General features: G+C 35.7%; 1 protein-coding gene across 1 annotated transcript; it reads left to right on the forward strand.

Annotated features, from left to right (window-relative positions):
- The first annotated feature begins 1,670 nt into the window (after positions 1-1,670).
- fhl3b (four and a half LIM domains 3b) lies at positions 1,671-21,872 on the forward strand. The gene is made up of 6 exons (XM_084423838.1): positions 1,671-1,751; positions 13,856-14,071; positions 15,754-15,928; positions 18,697-18,866; positions 19,153-19,339; positions 20,951-21,872. The coding sequence occupies exons 2-6, from the start codon at positions 13,916-13,918 to the stop codon at positions 21,097-21,099; spliced, it is 837 nt and encodes a 278-aa protein (XP_084279964.1). The 5' UTR covers positions 1,671-1,751; positions 13,856-13,915; the 3' UTR covers positions 21,100-21,872.
- The last annotated feature ends 1,445 nt before the right edge of the window (positions 21,873-23,317 follow it).

The following is a 23,317-nucleotide window of genomic DNA, read 5'->3' on the forward strand; positions in this document are numbered from 1 at the left end:
TTGTTTTTAACAAAAGACATTTTACCCAAATTCTCATAATTGCTGAAAAAGGTAACTTTTTTTGTAATTCTCAGTTTTTCATTACTTTAATGCAGTATTTTTAATTGCAATAAATACTGTATTATTTAAATCAGCATAAATGTTGTATGATAAATATGTAATGTATGAGTTCTTTACCATTCAAAATAATATATTTTTCACATTTCTAATGAGAATACAGTTTTGTTTTTTTACAGTATTAAGAATTTGGTTAAAATTGTGCTTAATGTTCATTAAAATATTGTCACAATGTAACAACTAAATTAGAAATAGGCTTCATTTTCTTTAAGCAATATCTTTCCTATTTCATTCTTTTGATTTTGGGGTGAGATATGACCCGGACATGTTAGATTCACCCATGAAACAGATCTTTTAATGCTGTTTCACTCTCTTTTGTAGCAAAATTCCCAGACCTCCCGTCTTTAAGATTGCAGTTGTTAATATTGGCCAGTCTTGTGATTGTGTTGGCTTTCACTGTTATTTACTCCTGACCTACACAAAGGGAAAATAAAGGGAGAAAAGGCTAAAGACGTTTGTGAACGTCATCATGTTTCTGTGAACTTACAGCGAAATGAATCACATACGGAGACTTTTTTTAAGCATCAGCCCAGACTAACAGGAAGAGTGTGTTTTGCCATTAAACGGTTTTTCCACAGTTCTGATATACTGAGATATGTGTGGAACACAGAATAATAATGCTCAAGTTTGTTGAATATGAGATAAAGGTATTGTTTTCATATGACAAGTCCCAGGGTCCAACAAAACCCTTTTTCCTTTTTATATGATTCACTGTTTTAGTCATATTCAAAAATTCCCCTTTCTTGAATAGATATAATGTGGGCTGTGTGTGTCTATGTAAATGTGTGTACAAGAAACTCACTGCTGAATGTGATTGTAGAATGAGTGTGTGTTCTTTTTTTTCTTTCTTTTTTCTAATAAAGTGTAAAAGAATAAGATATTAATTTTGTGATTGAATTATAAAGATTATTACTTGTAAAATATCAAGAAAACGATATTTGTTTACTTATGGTATATTTTGTCTCAGAGCACGCTGATAAATTAAAGCTATATTCATTTGAGCCCTGGTCTGAGTCGTCTGTACACTCGTGTGTGTGTGTGTGTGTGTGTGTGTGTGTGTGTGTGTGTGTGTGTGTGTGTGTGTGTGTGTGTGTGTGTGTGTGTGTCACCTCTAGATGTCGCTGTCCGTTGAATTCGACAAATTGAAACGCATAAATGGAACTAATCTGAATATAATTCTGAGGACTTATAAAAAAGACAACAGGCAACACTGTTTGTTTTTAATACACTCATTTAATTTTTGTGACTGTATAATGTTTAAAACAACTTAACTTTTGTTAGCTCCTTAACAAACTGTAATGCTGTCCCTGAGCAAAATGTCTAAACTGTGGCGAGTGTGTGGGAGTTTTTCCGTAGTTATTAAATTTCAGAAGGACATTCCATGTTGCCATGTTGGACAGGCTGAAGAATCAACTTAAAGCTGTTTAAAGTTTAAATGTCGTGGTGTGTGTCAGATGTGGGAGGGCTGAGAGAGCAAATGTCTCGCCCAGTGGGAGGATCAACTCTCTGTGTGTGTGTGTGTGTGTGTGTGTGTGTGTTTCATGAGAAAAACTGCAGTAACACCACTGTGTGTCTCACAGACAGACTTTAACAGACTGCACAGGGACAGATCAGCTGGACACTTCAATACCACGGTAAGATGTCAATTACTGTAGACACTATTAATAGAACAAAAAAAAGAATTATTGAGTTTTATAAGCTGAATAATAATAATATTGTCTTCTCATAACGTCTTCTGTTCAAGAACTCTTTCAGTTTTTTTTCCCTGATCTATCAGTTTCAATGGAACCTAAGATGTGATTGGTGTATTATGGATTAATTAGTCCCAGGAACGTGTGTGTTTGTGTGTTTATATTTGATTAATTTATATTGTATTATATTGTATTATTTATTAGTTGATAATAATCAGTTTAATGTCAGTATATTTTGTTCTAACTTTGTGTTTCTGTGTGTTTATAGTTTATCATTAATTAGAATAACTATTCATTTTATTAAAGATTTGTTTTAATAGTTATTAGAGAGAGAGAGAGAGAGAGAGAGAGAGAGAGAGAGCAGTTGTCACTGTTGTCGCTGTTGTCCTGCTGTTCACTTCAGCTGTGGTACAGTAATTTTGGAATAGACTCAAAGTAGTACAGTTTACATTTTCCATAAAACAATGACAGTTGTGTGTGTGTGTGTGTGTGTGTGTGTGTGTGTGTGTGTGTGTGTGTGTGTGTGTGTGTGTGTGTGTGTGTGCGCGCGCGCGCGGGTGTATGTTTGTGTGTGTGTGTGTGTGTGTGTGTGTGTGTGTGTGTGGCACCCCAGGGGCTCGGCGACAAAGGCCGCATGAAAAGTGAGTTATTTTTGTCCAGAATGCAGGCAGTTCTCTCACACACACACAGTGTGTATCCCTCTGTTTCTGTTTCTCACCAGTATTAAGATGGAATTTGCCCACACTTCTGTTCCCTAGTGTCTTTTCTCCTTCCCAGATTTTCTTTTCAGTACTTACCAAAAGCACTGTGGTGATGCCATATAGTGTATTTATATACAACATGATACTAAATGATAATTACCAAATTAATGTACCAAGGTACATAGTACTTCTGAGGTAAAACTTTCCTATACCCTTAGTCCTATACATTTAAATGCTAAATGTGAACAGAGAGGAATAAAGATTTTATTAAACATTAACATCATGAATCAATAAAGCTGCTTTAAAACAATAGAGATTCCTCTGAGAGAGGGCAGAAATACTTCCCAGATTGTAGTCACTGGAGGTGAATGAGGGGAATTGTGGCGCTCATTCCCGGTGCACATAAATTTAAGGGATGAAGTTTTGTGGACACTCACTGTTGCTGAGTAAGATAGATGGAGCCTGACTTTTCAGACTGCTGTAAGTCTCAGATGAATAGAAGAGCGCTTTCCACCACAGGCGTGATTTATATACCTCAAAGTATATATCTCCCTTCCCAGGGCGTTAATAAATTAATCACACTGTCGTGCAGATGAATGATACAAGAACTACCCAAGAACTCAGTGAATGGACTCTACTACATTATTATAGGTCCTTATGAAGTCTTTTTGAAGGTTGTGATTTCTTGGGCCCAACTTTAAGGCATGCATAAGCTAAAAACACCACTAAAGTGAAAACAGAACATAAAATAAAATAAAAATCTAACTCAAAATATTAACAAAAACTAATAGTAAATCTATGATACTGGTCATGTGACAGTGACATTAAGTTATACTGTATGTTATTTGTACAAGCCCATGAAGAAAAATCCCAGACAACTATGTTGTTATCGCAATACAGTATTTGAGTGTAATTGTAAAACGATTCAAAATTACATTAAATGCAATTTAATTTAATGTAGCACACAGAACGTAGGCTCACTATTGGCCGACGCTGGTCATGTGTGTGATGCGGGCCAATAGTGAGCCTACATTCTGACGTACAACCTAGAAGCGCTGCGCTGTTACACTACGTCAACAGCTTAGGAGAATGACATGGAAGAGAAGAGATGGTTGAATAAAGTCGTTATTTTTGTTTTGTTTTTGCGCACAAAAAGTATTCTCGTCGCTTGATAAACTTAAGTTTGAGACACTGTAGTCACTTGGACTATTTTAACAATGTCTTTACTAACTTTTCTGGGCTGGCAGATCTCGATTACCTCGCAGCCTATGAAGGAGTGAGCCAGCTCTCAGATTTCATCAAACATATCTTAATTTATGTTAGTCTAAGGAGGTTGGAACAACATGAGGGTGAGTAATTACTGACAGAATTTTCATTTTTGGGTGAACTAACCCTTTAAGTATGTACTATAAGACCACATGCTTGCAATCAACAATTCTTTGCTTGTGTAGAATAGGTATCTGACCTTATACTGCTACATACTGAAACACGAACTTTGACCCTTCTTTAAAAAGCTGCCTCATTTAGTTTCATTGTTACAGCAGGCATGGATGGAACATGGCATTATGGGAAGGCGCCAGTAGGTAAGCATGATGCTTGTTTATAGAGCAGGGATAATATGGCTTGTAAAAGAGTAATTAAGTCTAACTTCTGCATTAATTCTCCATCCGCAAGCCAACTGTGGTGTCCACACATCGGTTTTTCCACCATCTAAGTGTATGATGTCACCAGCAACTTCCAGACATACAGCGAATTTGGCTCCAAACTTTATATTTCCACTCACATCCAGCAAACACGTCGTTATAAGGTCTGATCGGATGGGTGTATGGGGAGGTGGGGGGGGCTGTGACCACACAATGTTTTTAGTTGGCCTAAAAACTGGAATGCTGTGCGTAATCTTTCTCCGTGAGTAAAAGGCAGAAATGTTGGTCTCCTAAGAACTCCGTCTGGTTTTTCTCAGCCTGGAGAGTGGAATGTGCCATTTTTAGGAAGAAAAATGCCTTTGTTTGCCCTTTTGGAAACCATGAAATTCTTCCCAACCATGGCCCTGACCACAGTGGCATTCCCACAGGGTGGTACAGGGCAGAGAGACAATAGCTGGACGCATGCCAGTGAAGAACACTAGGCTGACAGACACACTGCACTAGAAAAAATGAGACAACTTTTAAATGGGTCGTGACATGAGACATCAAATTTTCCCTTGATCTTTTGACATATAAGAGGTCTTTGAAACATTAAAACATCCTGCAAGTTTCATAGCTTAAACTGTCCTTCTCATTATAAACAAAGCATTTATTTACTCAAGCTCCAAAAACAGAGCCGTCCGCTCTCTAATCGCGCTCGCTATTTTGAAGTCATACACCGATTGGTCCGCTTCAAGTCGAACACGCCTATTGTGGAATCTGTGACGTCACACGGGCCTTTTCTGTAGATTATGGTTTTATATGGATAATGTTTTCAAAACACTTACTCACGTTCAATAGCGAGTGGGCATTGATGCTATCATCTATGCAGTGACATTAGCCAATCATAACAGTCGCTGTTTACTGACAGGCCTTAAAGGAGCCGCCCCTTAAAAACTGGTCATTTCCGACAGAAGGTAGAAAAATTATTATTTTTCCACGTAAATATGTGTTATATGTGTGCAAAAAACTTTATTAACATTATATGTGAACCTCAAGGAACATATTAAAATGATTTAAAATCATTTAGTTACATTAATTAGTTACATTAATTAATTTTGTTTTTAAATATTTTTAGTAGGCTACATGTATTTACTGAACGTAAAATGTTAGTTTGGCTTGATTTAAATTAAGTAATAATTCCTAAATTATTAATTCATATAGTATCTTCTTCTAAAAAAAAAATTGTTGAATAGTTCTGTGAATTTGTTTGTTTATTTTTCATGAAAGTGTTAGAACAGTCTGATGTCACCACAGTATAGGAACAACTAGATTTTAATGTGAGCAGTACTTTCCCATCCAAAACTCACTGCCACGATTCTAGGGTGCTCTGAGTGGTTGCCAGGGTGTTGCTAAGGTATTGGGTGGTAACTATACAGTTATTTTGTTATATACTATTGAATATATATTCGAATATATATATATATATTAGTTTTTAGCATTTCAGTTTAAACTTATTTTATTTCAGTTAGTTGCCAAGGCAATTTCTCTAATTTTCATTTAAGTTTTGTTAACTTTAATCTAATTTTTAGAGTTTAGTTTTAGATAACAACCTACAATTGAGATGGTGGATGGATGTTTAGTTGTTATCATGTTGCTTTGCCATGACTAAGCTAATCTGAGTGGTTGCTAGGGTGTTGCTATGCTGTTGCTATGTTGACTAAGTGGCTATTTTTGATTAAATGTTGCTATGCATATGATGATTGCTTTGAATCTTTTATGGATGTTGAAGCATGTGTGAAATCATTAGTTTTTAGGTCAAAAATCTGTTGAATTGTAATTCACACCACAGATGAGAATTATAAGTCCATTATATTCAGCATATAGTTGTTTTACCAATCAAATGTAGTGATTCTGGACCAGGTTTAGTGTCTAAGATCACTGTAGATAGAAGAGAAAACTTTTTGAGGGAATGCTTAAAGACTGGATAAGGAAAGCAATGTAATCCCTTCTTCTCACATAATAAAACCTGTCTGGCATATAGATATGTTTAATAAGCATCCTATGATGACTGCGTTGTTTGCTAAACATCTGGAACTGGCTCTAACACGTCCCGTGGCAGGAAGACACATTGTTGTTAAGAGTAAGCAACCCTCCCAAGATCTCAACCAAGATATTAGATTCAGAACTAAACATCTTTTTCATACCCCAAATTGGTATTTATTCTTCAGACTGGAATTTGCTCTTTTGCACTGGAAGTTTCGCTTTAATTAACGTTTGCTTCATTTCCCAGAATTCTTCGTTTTGCATGTCTCATGGTATTCATTCAGAGTCTTTCTCAATTTCTTCATTTTATTCACAGTCTGACTGTTTCAGCTATAATATTTTTCAGAAATATGTGAATTAATACTGTAACTATACTAACTCTTTAACAACACTCTTAGAAGAAAAGGTTATATATGGAACAAGGGCATGTCAGGTGATTCAACTATAGAACCTTTAAGGGGTTCCATCATGAGGTCATTTTATGAATGTTTTAATTTTCTTTTAATTCACATTTCATTTTAATAACATTTTATGAATTAAACAGTTTGAAAACACTTTATAACTTGAAAAAAAAAATTACCTCTTTAATATGAAAGGATAATGCATTTCATATAAAACCTTTTTGGCATAAAGCATTTTTTAGAATTGAGTCAAGAACCCTATGAACCTTTTTTTTGTGTTAGAGTGTATTAGATTTTTACTTTTATAGAAAAAATGTTTAATTATACTTTGCTTAATTTCCTAGAATCCTTAGTTTTGCCTATCTCACTTTTCCTGCTGTTTATTCTGAGTCTTTTTACATTTTTTGACTCCCAAATTAAAATTAGAAACTCACAGTCTGAACATCTGTCAGAAATATGGGCAATGTAAGTTTAACTTCAAGTTTACACGCAAGTGGACATTGAGTACTTTTTGTGGTATTCTAAATCTGGGATGAATTTAAAATCCACAATCAACATGTTTAATATGTTGACGGATTCATTTAGAATGGCTTCAGAATGGAACTTAAAAGTTTTATTACACTGACATTTGGCCCGCAGGTGTTCAATAGCAATAATTTCACTGGCACATAGACCTCAGGAAACAAATAACTACCAAAGCGCACACACACAGAACACAGTTAACCAGCTGGTTAATCTTCCACCCACTGAACAATGGGGTTGGAAACTTTTGCAGCTGCTGAATAACGTACTATGTGCTTCAGTAAGTGCGAGTCATTTTGTGTCAAATTAGGGGTTCATTATATTTTCTTCTCATAACACATGATGCGTTGAATAAGCTGGACTCCAGTACATAGAATACCTGTGGAAACCACATTCAAAGAAAGTTTTTGTTGTTCTAGTGTTTGGTTTTACAGACCATTTAGCAGCGTGTTTCTTTAAAGTCCCGCGGCTTGGGGAATATATGAGGTGGAACCAGAACAGAGACGCCCTTCCTGGATTTGCCATTGCATGGGGTCTGTGTAAGTTCGTACTGTTTTTGGATGGGCCGCATCAGGCATCTAAGATCGTCTTGTTGAGAAGGAAAATATTCCTTGTTATGCAGTCATTAATCTGCACCTTGTCAAGGCAGGTTTAATCATGTGGGAATGCTGTGGAATTTATTTGATTAGTTGTTTGCCAATGTTCTGCTTTAGATGGCAGGCTTACAAGTTATATAGCGTTCTTTTGTAATGAAATCAGGTTTGATCTTTAGGGGAGAGGGGTATTAAAAAAGAGTGGAATAATAAAATGTGGTCAGAAATGTGATTAAAACAAGTTTTTAATGTAGGTAGTTTGAAATGCAATTAAAATCTGTCTGAATGATCTGATCAGATGATATGTGGTTTTCCATCATTCAGTGATTGGTTGTTACAGATTTTTTCAACTGCTTACACACATTTGGAAAACTTTGCCTCTTTTTTGCAAAACTTTACGCACAAATCCAAGAATTGCACACACAAAATGCCTCACATCTCTTGCAAAATGAAGCACTGCATTCAAAATATCACAAACACATCTCAAAAGCAAACATCGTTGCAAACACCTTTGTCTAATATTATATTTTTCTATATATCATATACACACAGTTATTCCAAACCTAAAGCTCTTCTTTCAAGAGATGTTGAAAAATTCACAGTAAACGCGAAAGCAAGATTGAAACCAAACTACATATTTTTTTTACTGTAAGCATTTGTGGTTGTGAATACAGTATTATACAATCTGAAAAACCTATAACTTGACCTTTGGTTTGTTTATAGGCCTATTCTAAAGCCATGATTGGTTGGTGTTCAGTAAAGCAATGAGTGTTTGTGTGTGTGAGGCACTGATGAATTACTGTGGCATTTTGATAGTTTGTTAGGGTTACGGTTAGGCTAACCCTAACCCTTGAAAAAGGAAATCAAGAAGATTTTTTGTGTGTTACAGAGAGAATTGTGTGTTGTGGTTTGCAAAAAGTGTTTTATAAAATTGAGTCGAAGGCCGAGAATTAGTGTATGGTTTTGCAGATTTGATGTGTGATTCTGGTATTTGAGTGTCAGGTTTCAGAAATTGTGTGACAAGTAAGGATTTTGTGTGTAAACAGTTGAAAAAAAAACCTGTAAAATGTTTTGATAAATGGATTTTCAAATAGTTTTAGTTGCAGCCACTAATCTAGAAGCTGTAATAATGAGCTAAAAGCACAGATCTGTCGTGGTGTGTCTTAACTTTTCCAGTTCCTTTCCACTGGAATTATATGGCTGAGATGTGCAGTGCAGACACTCTTTTGTGAGTCATGAAATGAGCCGTCAGTTAAACGTTTACCGTCGCGAGACACAAAGACTGGAATGTCAGCGTAGTGGGAATAATGTGTCACCTATGATCTGGAGACTGACATGGAATGATTCTCACATTCTCTTCATCTTTCTGCTCGCATGATATACATTCCACAACACTTACACACTTGTCTCTCTTATCCTTCTGTATAATGATTTTGTTTTCATTTTATTGTTTTTTTATGTTTGAATTTTTGCGGTTCTTTTTTTTAAATAATTTTGTTAGTTGTTGCTTAATTATTTAACATGTTATGTAATTGTTTAATTATCTTATTTTATTCAGTGGATGAGTTAGTGGACTGGATAGTGAATTCCTTTTCACATTAAGTGTGCATAAAAACTCCTTTAAAAGTGTTATGTGTGTGTGATTTATTTTAGTTTATTATTTTATTCTATATTTTTTTTATAGTTCAGTGGTGTTTAAAAAGTTCCAGGATCCATCCTAGGATAAGAGTACGTTTGTTGATGAATGTCCAGAGTGCGCAGAACTGGAATCCAGACAAAGCAGCAGCATATTTTGGTCACTACATAATTGCAATACTTCCATTTGTGTTAGTTTTACTGTCTTAACTATTATAGTAGAATATGGAAAATAATGATAATATGACAATGTGTCCAAACATTTGACTGGTAAACCTCTTGGTGCTCATGAAGGAATGTGCTTGTGTTTATATGAGGAGTCACTCAAAGTCCTGTACTGCATTGCTCTCGTCATTTCTCAACAAAAACAAGATGGTTTGGGGGGAATCTGAGCTATTTCCAGTTTACAAGGCCGTTCAGTCATTTGGGGGTGAGAGCAGGATATGAAGAAGGGGAAGAATGCGAAATCACTGTCATGATGTCCCTGACCCTCGGGGAGTTCTATACATCTCATTAGATCCGCATGTTCTACAATCAGAACGACTCCCACAAAGAATGCCAGAGGAGAGCGGGAATAAGAGTGGGACAAGAGATGCAGGCACAGAAAAACTCAAGCTACTTGTTTGGTTGCATGTCTTAATGGTCTTCCACACATTGTCCACTGAATTTAAACCCATATAAGCGTTCACATCAGGGTATAAATTATGGAAAGGGACGAGTAGATATAGCTGTGGACTGGAGATCTCCAGAGCAGGGTGTGAACTCCAAAAGTCTTTCACCTCCGCCAAATGTCGCTGACTTACTTTTCAAAATGAAAGTTTGTAAATTAGACATAGTTTCTCATGGAGAGTTGAACTGATCTTACATAAAATGTTAAAGTTATAAAATGTGCCACATATGCCTTTATAAGTATGCCCTCGAGATTGACGTCTCATATTTGAGGAGGCGATAGCTCCGTGAGGTCCCAGAGCTTGTGGACGGGGCATAGACTGGAACAAATAAGATGGTCACTTGGGCACAAGCAAACACTTGGGACATCACTGCATGATGAGAACTGCTTAAAATAACAGAAACCATCTTTGGGAAAAATAATTTGAAGTGTAATTTTGGACAAGTTTGGCTTGTGTCCCATTAGATTACATGGAGAGGGCGGGGTTTATGGCCTATCCGCAGCCGGCCACCAAGGGGCGATCGAAAAGCTTTGACTTCACTTTTCAGGACTCGTGTGGCACACTTGGCCCAGGGGCTTTTGGACAAGGCTGAAGAGACCTCTTGTCCCCCTGAGTTAGCAACCTCTTCAGCACTCCAATCAATTTTCAATGGTTAAAAGAAGTCCTGCCCTGTTTTCTCATTAAATATCTTGTTTTACTCAGCAATATCACATTACAGAAGTTTAGTGTTTGTGTGATGTGTTTGAAAAGATATAGTGAGAGGAGATTCAGTGAGTTTTTAGTGTGGGAATCTGTTCATTCTCACGCTCTGTCCAGGACACACACAGTGGACGTCGGTCATGATCACACATGTGACCGCTTGTTTCCCCACTGGATCCTGATGACCATCTGATCCATTTAATCAGAGATAATGGACTAGACTCAGATCCCTAGAGTCTCAGTCTCTCTCTCTCTCTCTCTCAGACTCATATCCCTAGAGTATCTCTCTCTCTCTCTCTCTCTCTCTCTCTCTCTCTCTCTCTCTCTCTCTCTCTCTCTCTCTCTCTCTCTCTCTCTCTCTCTCTCTCTCTCTCTCTTAATTTTCTCCAGTCATTTAATTAAAAACCTTCAGGCCTACACACTTAAAAACGTTGGGTTATTTTTTTAACCCAACCGTTGGTGTATGCATGTTGGGTCATTATGTTGGGTTATATTAAAATTTGTTGGGTTATTTGTTTATGCCGTTGGGTTATTTTCAGTGATAACCTAACCGTTGGGTTAAATATAAGAATATATAAACAAATAACCCAACAAATTTTAATATAACCCAACATAATGACCCAACATGCATACACCAACGGTTGGGTTAAAAAAATAACCCAACATTAAAACTAATTTCAGCGCTAGATTGCTTCTTATTTAACAAACGAAAGAAACAAATAATTTGCTAGTTAACTGGAGATGTTTTATTTATTTGTATTGGTACATCCGTGCCGCGAGATGTTTCAAAAGTGGTGGGGACAATATCGACCCTGGCAAAAAGTGGTGGGGACATGTCCCACCCGCAAATTACGCCTATGATGACGAGACACAAGAACTGTCCGACACAGCCCACGTAGCTCTCACTACAGATGGATGGACCTCCAGGGCCACTGAACGTTTCCTCACGGTGACCGCTCACTATATTACTTCGAAATGGGAAATGAGAAGCTGCGTTTTGCAAACACGCCCCATTTATGAAATAAATAAATAGATAATTAAGCTATATATCATATGCTGAAGTAAATTTTTGGAGTGTTAAAGATTAAAAGAAAAAATAACAACAAGAACCGTACAGAACCGAAAACCGTGACCCTAAAACCGTGATACAAACCGAACCGTGGGTTTTGTGAACCGTGCCACCCCTAATACATATATAAAAAAGCCAGTTAACAGATGATGTTGCAGTGTTGCTTTAACTTACTGGTTTAAGGTCAATGAAGCTGCGCTTTATTTCAGCATAAGTTGGACGGACCATTTTCCCATCTGTGCGGTATGGTGATGATGGCAGAACAGCAGGAAGGGTTTTAAAGGCAACTTCACCACGAACATCTTGAACGACAAATTTACAGAAAGAATGCTTAAATAAAGAAGGTTTTATCTTCCTCTGCTAAATCATCCCAGTCCTCAGTTTCCTCATCAACCCCAGAATCATCAAGTGTTGTTGATATAGGCATGTTTTCTGATGGTGAGAGTGTTGGAATATGTTGGTTGTGCAAATCTGTATCTGTTGTAGATGATACTGTTTGACAAATGTGTTCTTTTAATATGTGTCTCTTATATGACCATAAGTAATTGAATGTTCTGTTACAGCCATTTCCACTACATCTGAAGTAGGAGCTAGCACTGTTAATGCCATGAATCAATCTAAGATGTGCAAAAAGATCTTTTGTTTTCCCTGAAATTGCCTTATTGCACTTAAAACATGTCAGCAAACACACAGTCATTGTTTAGCTAGTGTAAACTTACTCCCAAATATTCCGAATGAAATTTCTTGAATTTAACCCTGAGACCAATTCGCGGAATTAGCGCAGCAATGCTCGCGTCATCCAGTAGCATAAAGCTATCTTCATCGACTTCTTCCTCTGTGTTAAAATGAAGCAGAAAAAGAATAATTTAGTCCTTGAAAAGTAAACTAGTCTTTAATTATTTTTTTTTTTATATTAAACAAATTAATTTGTATAGTGCTTTTTCATAATTTATATTGTTTCAATGCAGATTTGCAGAAAGTCATAGACTCAGTTTCACAGACACAGATTAAGATTTTAGTCTGGGACTAGGCTTAATCCGTGTCCCTGAAACAGAGCAATAATGTTATGTTAATAATGATTTACAATAGAGCAGGATTTTAAGGCTGGGCAATATGACAGTATCCTCTGAATTTAGATCAAGCCATACTGTATAGTGTTGCCTAGAATATATATCAGTGACTTGGGCAAATGTCCGAGCAAGAGGGAAACAGTTCACTACCATTAACAAACAAAAACTTAAATATATATATATATATATATATATATATAACCATACATCACTAAATTAAATAGATTAACTTACCTTGAAATGTTTCTATTAAATTGCAGAGGTTCCACTGTGTTAGTTTGTCCCTAACAAATGAATCCATTTATCTAAAACATAAGTATAAACACGTTTAGTACAAAACATTTAATACAAATGCAAAATTGTCATAGCATAATGTATACTATAATTAGATGCTATTCCATTAACTTACTCCTGTAATACATTTAATACAACATGCATTAATATATTAAAGCAGCTGTACGTTTACCTTGAAACATCAGTTGCAAACTCATTCTGATGGTAAACTGACTAACTTACCTATACAAACATGATGGTTAACTGACCTGAACCCACAAACGTCTGTTATAGCTAACAATATATGTATGTTTGAGTGGTGTGGCGTTGGTACGAAAATCCGTGGAAAGAGCAGATTTACAGCTGCGGCGCTTTCGTCTGGGTTTTTTGTAGAGAATTCAGTGAATCAAATGTTTCTCACTAAATCTCACAGCATTGTTGTGGTGTCCGTCATGTGATTGAGGTGTGAGCTGATATAACGTTAGATATATACAACTGGTATTTAACCCAATGCATTGGGTTAAAATAACCCACAGTTGGGAAGGTGCTATACCACCCCACAGTTGGGTTATTCGTTGGGTTATTTTTAACCCAACAGTTTTAAGTGAGTAACAAAGGATTTAATGCTGATTTCAAATCGAAACAGATTCATCACTGATTACAGACTATATAATGCTTTCTGATGTGGAAAGCCTCACAGATAATTACTCAAAGGTAACTCTACTTAAATCTGTTTTTTCTTTAGGACTAGAGAGCATCTCAATCCGCTGACTGTGTTGTACGAGTCAGAGAGGAGCGGAGCGTCATGTCGGATGCGTTTGACTGTGACGGATGTAAGGAGTCTCTGTACGGGAGGAAATACATCCAGGTGAACGACGTTCCTCACTGCGTCCCCTGTTATGACCGGCTGTACGCAAACACCTGCCAGGAGTGCAAAGAGCTCATCCAGCACACCTCACGGGTGAGCGTTTCACTCAGCGTCACAGATGGGATTCATAGGACACATAAAAAAAAAAAACTTAAAATAATAGAATACATTTTTATTTATTTAGTGCTGTCATCTAACATAAAAGTATGTTTAATATACAGTATACAGTATATATACACACACACACACACACACACACATATATATATATATATACCATCACTACCATCATTATTTAACCACAACAGTACGGGTTAAAATGCCCTTCAGTACCATGTAAATACTATGGTAACCACTTAGTACCATGGTATTTTTCATGTAGTTTATATCTGATACCAGCACAGGACTTTTTCATAAGTGTTCTTATGTGTGTGTGACTTGCAAACGTCCACACTGCTATCAATTGCTTCCACTTGTGTTGTGTTGTATTTGGATGTGTCTTCATGTGTTTTATGGTTGCTCTTCAGTGAGTTTACACACACAGGCATAAATTCATTCCATATAATATTTACAGGAGATGTATCTGTGTATCATTCGTCATAGATTCCCACTCTCACAGCTGGTCACGGTCACGCGTGACAGACGGCCAATGCAAACAGAGCGCTCAACGTCTGACTTACACATCCACTGGGAGAAATGCACACTACATAAACACTACTACTACACGCTCTCTCTCTCTTTCGGTGTTTTTCTCCCTCGTTCTCCATCAGTCATCTGTAGACGTGATGATTTGTGGGTCATTCGGCTGAAAGGACATCATTTATTAAATGCAGGTTTAACAGTTGAGTTTGAACTGCTCTGAGTCAGTGACTCACATGTGAGGGTTTCAGAAGTCAAGTCAAGTCACCTTTATTTATATAGAGTTTTATACAATTAAGATTGTTTCAAATCAGCCTTACAGTGATTGATTTAACATCTGTGAGAAACAGCACACACTCTCAGAAAAAAAGGTACAAAAGCTGTCACTGTGGCGGTACCTTTTCAAAAGGTACACCTCTGTACCTAAAGAGTGCATATTAGTCCCTCAAAGGTACATATTGGTACCAAAAGTGTACATATTAGTACGTAAATGGTACATATTAGAACCCTTTTGAAGGGTACTGTCCCAGTGACAGCTTTTGTACCTTTTTTTCTGAGAGTGCCACCGTCACATCAGCCGATCTAGTGTACATAGAGACGGTGAGATCTCTCAGATCTGATTTCTCACATCTTCACTGGAAGATCTCGAGTGTTTTAGACAAACACGAGGAGGTTAAGCAGAAGCATTCTGAAGTATTCATAGCCGTCTGATCTTCGAGAGCTTGGACTAGTGGACGATAGTAAAGCATGTTTTCATTGTGTAGACACAATTCCTTTCATGGTAGTGGAAGTGACACAGAGAACAGCAAGATCTGTTTTACTTCAACATGCTTTTGGTCATAGAACTTCCTGCACAACCAGCTGTGTCACCTTTTGTTCAGCTGTGCAGTGACCTTTAATCCAAAATTTGATGATGTAACTGTGATTAAATAGATTCAATTCTATGGACAACATGCGACATGCCACGTCTTCCTTCTTGAACTATATCCAGGGTATAGTCAGTCTCATGCACGGTCACAAGATCTAAACTAAATTCAATAAACGCATGAGTACCGCATGATTTTCTAGAATGCTTTAATATAATTAACAGTTGAACTAAATATATATCTTTGTGTTGTTGTGCCGTCTGTGTTCAGGAGCTGTATTATGAGGAGAGGTATTATCACGAACACTGTTTGCGCTGCTCACACTGCAGCCGTTCTCTGGCTGACGAGCCGTTCACCCGTCAGGAAGACGTCCTGGTGTGTAACGAGTGTTACCGTAATGAGGTTTCCTCTAAATGTGTGGCCTGCGCTAAGACTGTGATGCCAGGTACAGTTCCACACACACACACATATGCATATCCATATATTTCATTTATATACTGTATACTCTAACATTCAAAAGTTCGGGGTCAGTAAGATTTTTCTTTTTTTTTTAAGAAAGAAATTGATACTTTTATGCAGCAAAGATACATCAAATTGATCAAAAGTGACAGTAAATACATTTATAATATTACAAAATATTTATATTTCAAATAAATGCTGCTCTTTTAAACTTTCTATTCATCAAAGAATCCAGAATAAAATGATCACAGTTTCCACATGGGCCTAAATATGAAGCAGCACAACTGTTTTCAACATTGATAATAATCAATGCAGCAAATCATCATATTAGAATGATTTATGAAGGATCATGTGACACTGAAGACTGGCGTAATGATGCTGAAAATAAAGCTTTACCATCACAGGAATAAATTATTTAAAATTGTAATAATATTTCACAACTTTACTGTTTTTACTTTATTTTTGAACATATTATATATATATATATATACTGTAAAAAAATTCTAACCCTCCCAAATCAAAAATTTCAAGTGACCGATAACATCAAACATTTTTAATTGGCCCAAGTGAAATTCTGTAAATTTAATTTTATAATTTACAGAATTTCACTTGGGCCAATTGAACATTTTTGATGTTATCGGTCACTTGAAATTTTTGATTTGGGAGGGTTAGAATTTTTTTACAGTGTATATTAGTGCTGGTCAACAATTATTCGCAATTAATCGCATCCAAAATAAAAGTTTGTGTTTACATATGTGTGTGTACTGTGTATATTTATTTTGTATATATAAATATATGCATATGCAATGTATATGTTTAAGAAATATGTACATATTTATACATAATTTATATTATATATATAAATATAAATATTTTTTCTTAAATATATATACATGCATGTGTGTGTATTTATACAAAATAAATATACACAGTACACACACATATATTATGTAAACACAAACTTTTATTTTGGATGCGATTAGTCAGTTGCTCAGCACTAATATAAAATTCTATATATATGTGTGTGTGTGTATATATATATATATATATTTATACTGTATATATATATAAATAATTTCTTTCTATAGATTTGAATTGCAGAAAAGTGTATTCTGCTGCTGTGAACATCTCAATCATCACAAGCCTCTTGCATGTAATTGATTGTACCAGATTGTATAGATTACAATCATAATACAACACAACAAATACGAAAGCTTTCCAATATAATCCGACAGAAAATGAAGTTTGTGTGTTTCTCACCCTGCCCGCTAAAGCAGAAACCGAGTTAATGAGTTTTGATTGGGCGTCAGGGTGCGGCAGTAGAGATGTGACCGTGTGATTACAGACACACTCAGCTGAGAGAGAAAACCCTGCGGCCACGCTCACACGCACACGCACACACACACACGCCTCCAGGCCTGGTGCCAACACTTGGGCGTTACATTACCCATAATTACACTCCGCCGCCCGCCTCTGTCTCTCTGGAGCTTTTCAGAGAGAAATAAGAGATGATGAAAGTTCCAGAAGGATAAAATTACAAACTGAAAGTGGCAGCTCTCTCCTCCCTCGCTCATTTGAAACAGACCCGCCGTCTCAGTCCCCCTCACGGCTCATTTTCACACCCATTCTCAGTCTGTATACAGAGATCAGGTGAGCCAACTTGGCGTTTTCCCACCAAACCTGTACGTTACATCTGCAACTTGTGCATTTCCAGATTCCAGATGCATTTTATTGAAATACCAGCCGCTGTGGAATTTTCAGCCCACAGCTTTTGCACGCCTCAGAGACAAAACACCCACTCGAGAGGCTTTAGTAGATCCAGGGCAGTTCAAGTTCAGTTGTGAGAATGTAGTTGTGTAGTAGACAGACTGTAGCGTGACATCACACATGTAGTTAGTCTCTGCATTACAAAGACTAATTACTTATCAGACATGCTCAGCCACCCTCAACACAATAAACGCTTGAGCAAGAACAGCTGAGGCTGTTTCTCAGAAGAAGACCAGCGCAGACATGCAGGTAGAAGCACATTCACAGATTGTGCAATGATGTAACGAGATAAAAATGATAAAAGCTATGAGATAATGTTTAGCTCTTAAATAAAAAAAAAACAAGAAATCAAAATGACACTTTTGTGGCTTACTTTATTTCTGTTATCTTGGAGGTGAATCTAGTGTCCCACTGTTATTTTTGTATTATTTGTATACTCTGTTTATTAACATTTTAAATTGGCTTTTATTTTTATATTTTATATATGTTTTACTTTTTATTTAGTTTTTTTAAGTTTCAGTAATTTTGTAATGTGCTTTTGTCATTGTTCTTAGTGGGTTTTTTGTTTTGTTTATATATATATATATATATATAAATATATATATATATAAATATATATATATATATATATATATATATATATATAATTATAATTATTATTATTTTGTACTTATTTCCCAGTAAAAATATGTAAAGAAAAATCTTTGAAACAAGATACAATTTACTTTTTAAATCGGGTTTCACTTGTTTTATCTGGTTCATCTTGTTTTTTCATGATCATTTTACATATTTAAACTGAAATATTTGTCAAAAATACATGTTCAAAATATATATTTTTTGCAGTGTAAAATGAGAAAGTCTCTCCTGCTTGGATGGGAGAAAAAAATATGGAAGAGTTCCTGCTCCCATTAGTAGTTGCATTGTCTTTACATGAAGTTAAAATGGTTTTGTCATGTTGCTTTGCTCAATGAAGTGTCGATCTCTCAGGCTCTAAGCGGCTGGAGTACGGAGGCTGCTCGTGGCACGAGGAATGTTTTGTTTGTTGCGGCTGTGAGAAGCCCATCGGCGGACAGTCCTTCATCCCAGATAAGGACGAGTTTTACTGTGTGTCCTGTTACGAGGGACGATTCGCCCCACGCTGCGCCCACTGCAAACAGGTGAGAGGAAAACTAGCACTCTTAAAAATAAAGGATGAGGATTCCATGAAGAACCTTAACATCCATGAAACCTTTCCAATGAACAAAAGGTTCTTTAAAGTGGAAAAGGCCTATTAAAATATTCTTCACATAAAGAAAAAAATGTACTTTTAAGGCAAAAACATTGTTTTTTCATGCACTGGTCAATTTTGAGATTTTTGGCCTATTTGGCTTTTCATAACGTGTTGTTTCAGACTAGTGGAAAGAAAACATCCAAAAGTGATTTTGCTGGTCTCGTCTCTTCCAGATCTTGGTTCAGGGTGGCGTTACGTACAGAGACGAGCCCTGGCATAAAGAATGTTTCTTGTGTTCGGGTTGTAAAGTCCAGCTGGCCGGACAGCCTTTCACAACGCAGGGTGAAGATCCGTTCTGTGTGAAGTGCTTCAGTAACCTGTACGCCCAAAAATGTGCCGCCTGCGACAAACCCATCACAGGTCAGTGTGTGTTAATGTGTCCTTATAACAAGAGCGCTCTTCATTAGCAGTTCCTTCAGCTGAGAACAGAAACACTGTCAGAAACAAGAGACAGTTGGCACATAAACAGGGTCGTGTGTTTGGAGGCTGTTGAGTGTGTGTGAATAAAGTTCTGCTTGTTCATCGGGACTCAAGAGTCTCTCATCCACCGGGTCATGACCTATGAGAATATAATATCTGACTCAAATATCAATATCAAATATCTCACTGTTTATATGTTTTAACCCTAAAGCTATGTATCATATTTGATGCACACATTTCTAAAGCATTATCAAAACTTTGCTGAAAACTTGTACACAATCTACTTCATGCCATCTATTGTATGAGTGATAGTTTATACATTTTTAGCACGCTTTTAATGTAATTCTAGCTAAAACGTCCCCCTTCAGGTCGTGATTCACGTGTCTTTTTGCTGTGAAATCTTGATTTTTTTAAAGTAAATGTAAGAATAACGTTTATATTGTTATTAATATTTCAAGATGAACACTGAAACAAATTTTATTTGTTACATTTATTTGTTCATCTCTCAGTCATCATTATTTTACATTATACGTTTTGCCTCCCACAATAAAAACAACAGAGATTTGATCATAAAACTAAGCATTTAAATATCATAACTAAGACATTATTGGGAGATATAGAGTGATAACTGATTTTTACATGCATTTCATGAAGTCTGCTCTACTGTTATAAAGATCTCAATGATTTACATTACAAACAATCAGAATTTCATCAATTTATGGGGCATATAAATATCAGCAACAACAAATTGCATGTTTTTTCTCAGTTTGGACCTTTCAATAAAATTTATGTTTTTTTTCCCCTCCAGATATGAGCTTCATATTCTCAATCATATTAGCCATAAAATTGTGTAGAAATATGACATTCAAAAAAAAAAAATCGTCCATTAAAAAATGTATATATACATATATAATACATAGATTTATTTTGATTTTCTCATCTTGGTCCAAACCCCCAATGACGACTTCTATGTAAACCAAAAGAAGATATTACGCAGAAAGTTCATGCTGCTCTTTTCCATTTAATGAAAGTGAACGGAGACTGGGGCTGTCAAGCTCTAAAAGTGACACATAAAAAAATTACAAAAGTTATCAAGAAAAATATGACTTAAACATACAACATACAAGTTGCATAAACCTTGTTGGGTTTTTTTTTGTCATTTAAAAAAAGCTCAACAGCCCCAGTCTCCATTCACTTTCACTTTCAAGAACTTCTTTTGTTACACAGAAGTAAGAAATATCAGTTTGGAACAACATTGAGTAAAATCATCTTTAGCAGAACAACGCTGTTCTGTTTACAGTAAAGTTTACAGACTTTTCTATTAACCATAAATCACACAACGCAGAATTCAAAATACCAGTAAAACAATGTGAAACATTAATACGGAAAATGTATTAACACGCTGTTCCATATTTTTACAAACTTTACAGTACATCCCTATCAATGTTTATAAACAATTTAAATGATGTTCATCTGAAATGATGATAATGTTGTTTTAGAGATTTTAGAAACCACCGCTCAAAATGAAACTCCTCTGAATGTTTTTGTCAGGTTTTGGAGAAGGGAAGTACGTGTCGTTTGAGGATCGTCAGTGGCATCAGTCGTGTTTTAAGTGTTCTGAGTGTTCGGTGTCTCTGGTCGGCGCTGGATTCTTCCCCGACGGGACAAAGATTCTCTGCAAAAACTGCAATGCCAAATAATTCAAAACTGCTTCTGTAGATGTGCTGAAGAACAGAGCGCTGTGTAATAGACACACATTTATGAAACGTTTGACATCATTTATACATGTAAAGTTTAGGTGTTACATTCTCCCAAATCTGTATGTTAAAAATATCTCAACTAGAATGACACATTTGATTGGGTAAATGCATTCAACATGTGTGACTCGGTTTCCTGAGATTTTATTGTTCTCATCATTGCTGTACTTTTGCACAGTTTTGATTTTACGTTTGAGTAATTTTCCATGTGTTTGCATTAACATCAGGCCTTTAAATTCCCTCCAACATCAACATTCCTCAATGAAACTTACATTTGAACAAAACACACACTGAGTGTTAATATGTGAGGTGTGTGTTCAGCGAGACAGGATTGAATCATGTAATGATGCATTAGAATCTGGACAGAAAATGTTGTTTGTATTAAACAGTGAATTTTACAGTGAATTATTTTAATGCATTGGTGTTTTATCCATTCATTTTTAATAATTCCCACATGAAATATTCAATAATGATTTAACAGGTGGCTTCTTATTTGTGTTGCTTTCAAAAGAATACTTTAACTTTGTTTTTAAATGTTTGATGTATTTTTACATATGAATGCTTCAGTAAAACTGCTCATGTTGTTTCCTTTCATAAAATATTTGTTACATTCATAAAACGACAACTTTCAAATATCATTTCAGGCTTAGTCAAATTATGTTTCACTTTAAAAACAAATAAAAGATAAGATATCTGATAAGATATTATGTCTTGTTTTCTGGGAATATAAATCAAAATTAAGTGTTTTGTTGTTTTAAAAAAGCAACATTATCTACCAGTGGAGTAAGACAAATAATCTTAATAACAAGATTATTGTTCATACCCCATTGGCAGATCATTTTGCTTGTTTTAAGAATTACTACAGGTTTCTCACTGCAGACTTTCCACACTCATCCAGTGGAAAGATGGACTGATGGAAACACTGAGTTCCTTAAAAGTTAAGATCTGTGATATTGAGGTTTAATGCTGATAATGCAGCTTGACATTTTTATCAGTGATGATCAGATAAATTTTAAGTATAAATAGACCTACTTCACATAAAAAGGTCCAGAAACAGAAATATGAGGATTAAAAACATCACAAAGCAGAAATAATCTTTCCAAACCCCTTTATAAACATAATCTGTAACCGTTGGTTTAAGAAATTCTCCTGACTCTTTCGTTAGATGCAGTCGACTCTGTTTATGGAAATATGAAAATTGTGTCTTTGTCCAGGAGAGACTCCGGGTCCCATTAAAGCCGTTCTCTGGGGTCTTTGGTTTCATCTTGTGTCCTAAACCTCAGTGGACAGAACATTTGTCCTGCCGTCTCTATTAAAACCATCAGAACTAAACAATCACTCGATCCATCATGTGTTAAATACTGCAACACACACTCAATACAACAGCGCATAAAAATGTGGATCCAATATCATCTATTATTGAGTGGTGTAGGCATCATTATTAATCATCATCTGGACTAAAGATACACGATCAAAATCTTTTTACCAGACATAGCACTCACAAAGAACCAATTTTAACCAAGTAAACAAAACAAAAATCACTAAACAAATTAAATTGAATTTTTTTAAATAACATGATATTTCCAGGTTTTCCATGACTGCATGAACCCCATTATATTGTCTGTATTTTCTGATTTGAAACTATATAGCGCCACCTAGTGAACATTATCTACAGTAATGCTGTAGCACAGAGACCTCAGAGAATCTTAAAGTGATAGTTCACACAAAAAATGAAAATTCATTATTTACTCGCTCCAAACCGGTATGAGTTTCTTTACTGTGACTGGTTTACTTTAAAGAGATAAAGTTTTCTACTCTTTCTCTCAGGACAGAATATGTGACTAGCTTTCTATAATTTTATATTTTCAAAATGATCGCCTTATTTTGTCACTATCTGCTGTAAAAATCAGCTGTGCTCAATTTGCATACAGATCAAAATACATTAAACATAAATAGCTATATATGGTAACACTTTATGATAACGTTCAGTTGTAAGCCATTAATAAGTGGTTAGTTAATGATGAACTAATCATTTACAGAACATTCATAAATGATTAGCAAGTGATATACTAACATTTTATGTATGTTTTGTAAATTCCGTATGTTTTGTAAAGTCATTTACAATTGATTAGTACATGATTAACTAATTCATTAAATAACT

This window comes from Rutilus rutilus (assembly GCF_951802725.1).
Source record: "Rutilus rutilus genome assembly, chromosome: 11".
NCBI lineage: Eukaryota > Metazoa > Chordata > Actinopteri > Cypriniformes > Leuciscidae > Rutilus > Rutilus rutilus.

Excerpts from the sequence above, each read along its gene's own strand:
- fhl3b (XM_084423838.1), top strand. The coding sequence starts at position 13,916 with ATGTCGGATGCGTTTGACTGTGACGGATGTAAGGAGTCTCTGTACGGG. Across the intron at positions 18,867-19,152 it reads GCTGCGCCCACTGCAAACAG|ATCTTGGTTCAGGGTGGCGT; the intron begins GTGAGAGGAAAA and ends CGTCTCTTCCAG. Across the intron at positions 19,340-20,950 it reads CTGCGACAAACCCATCACAG|GTTTTGGAGAAGGGAAGTAC; the intron begins GTCAGTGTGTGT and ends TGTTTTTGTCAG.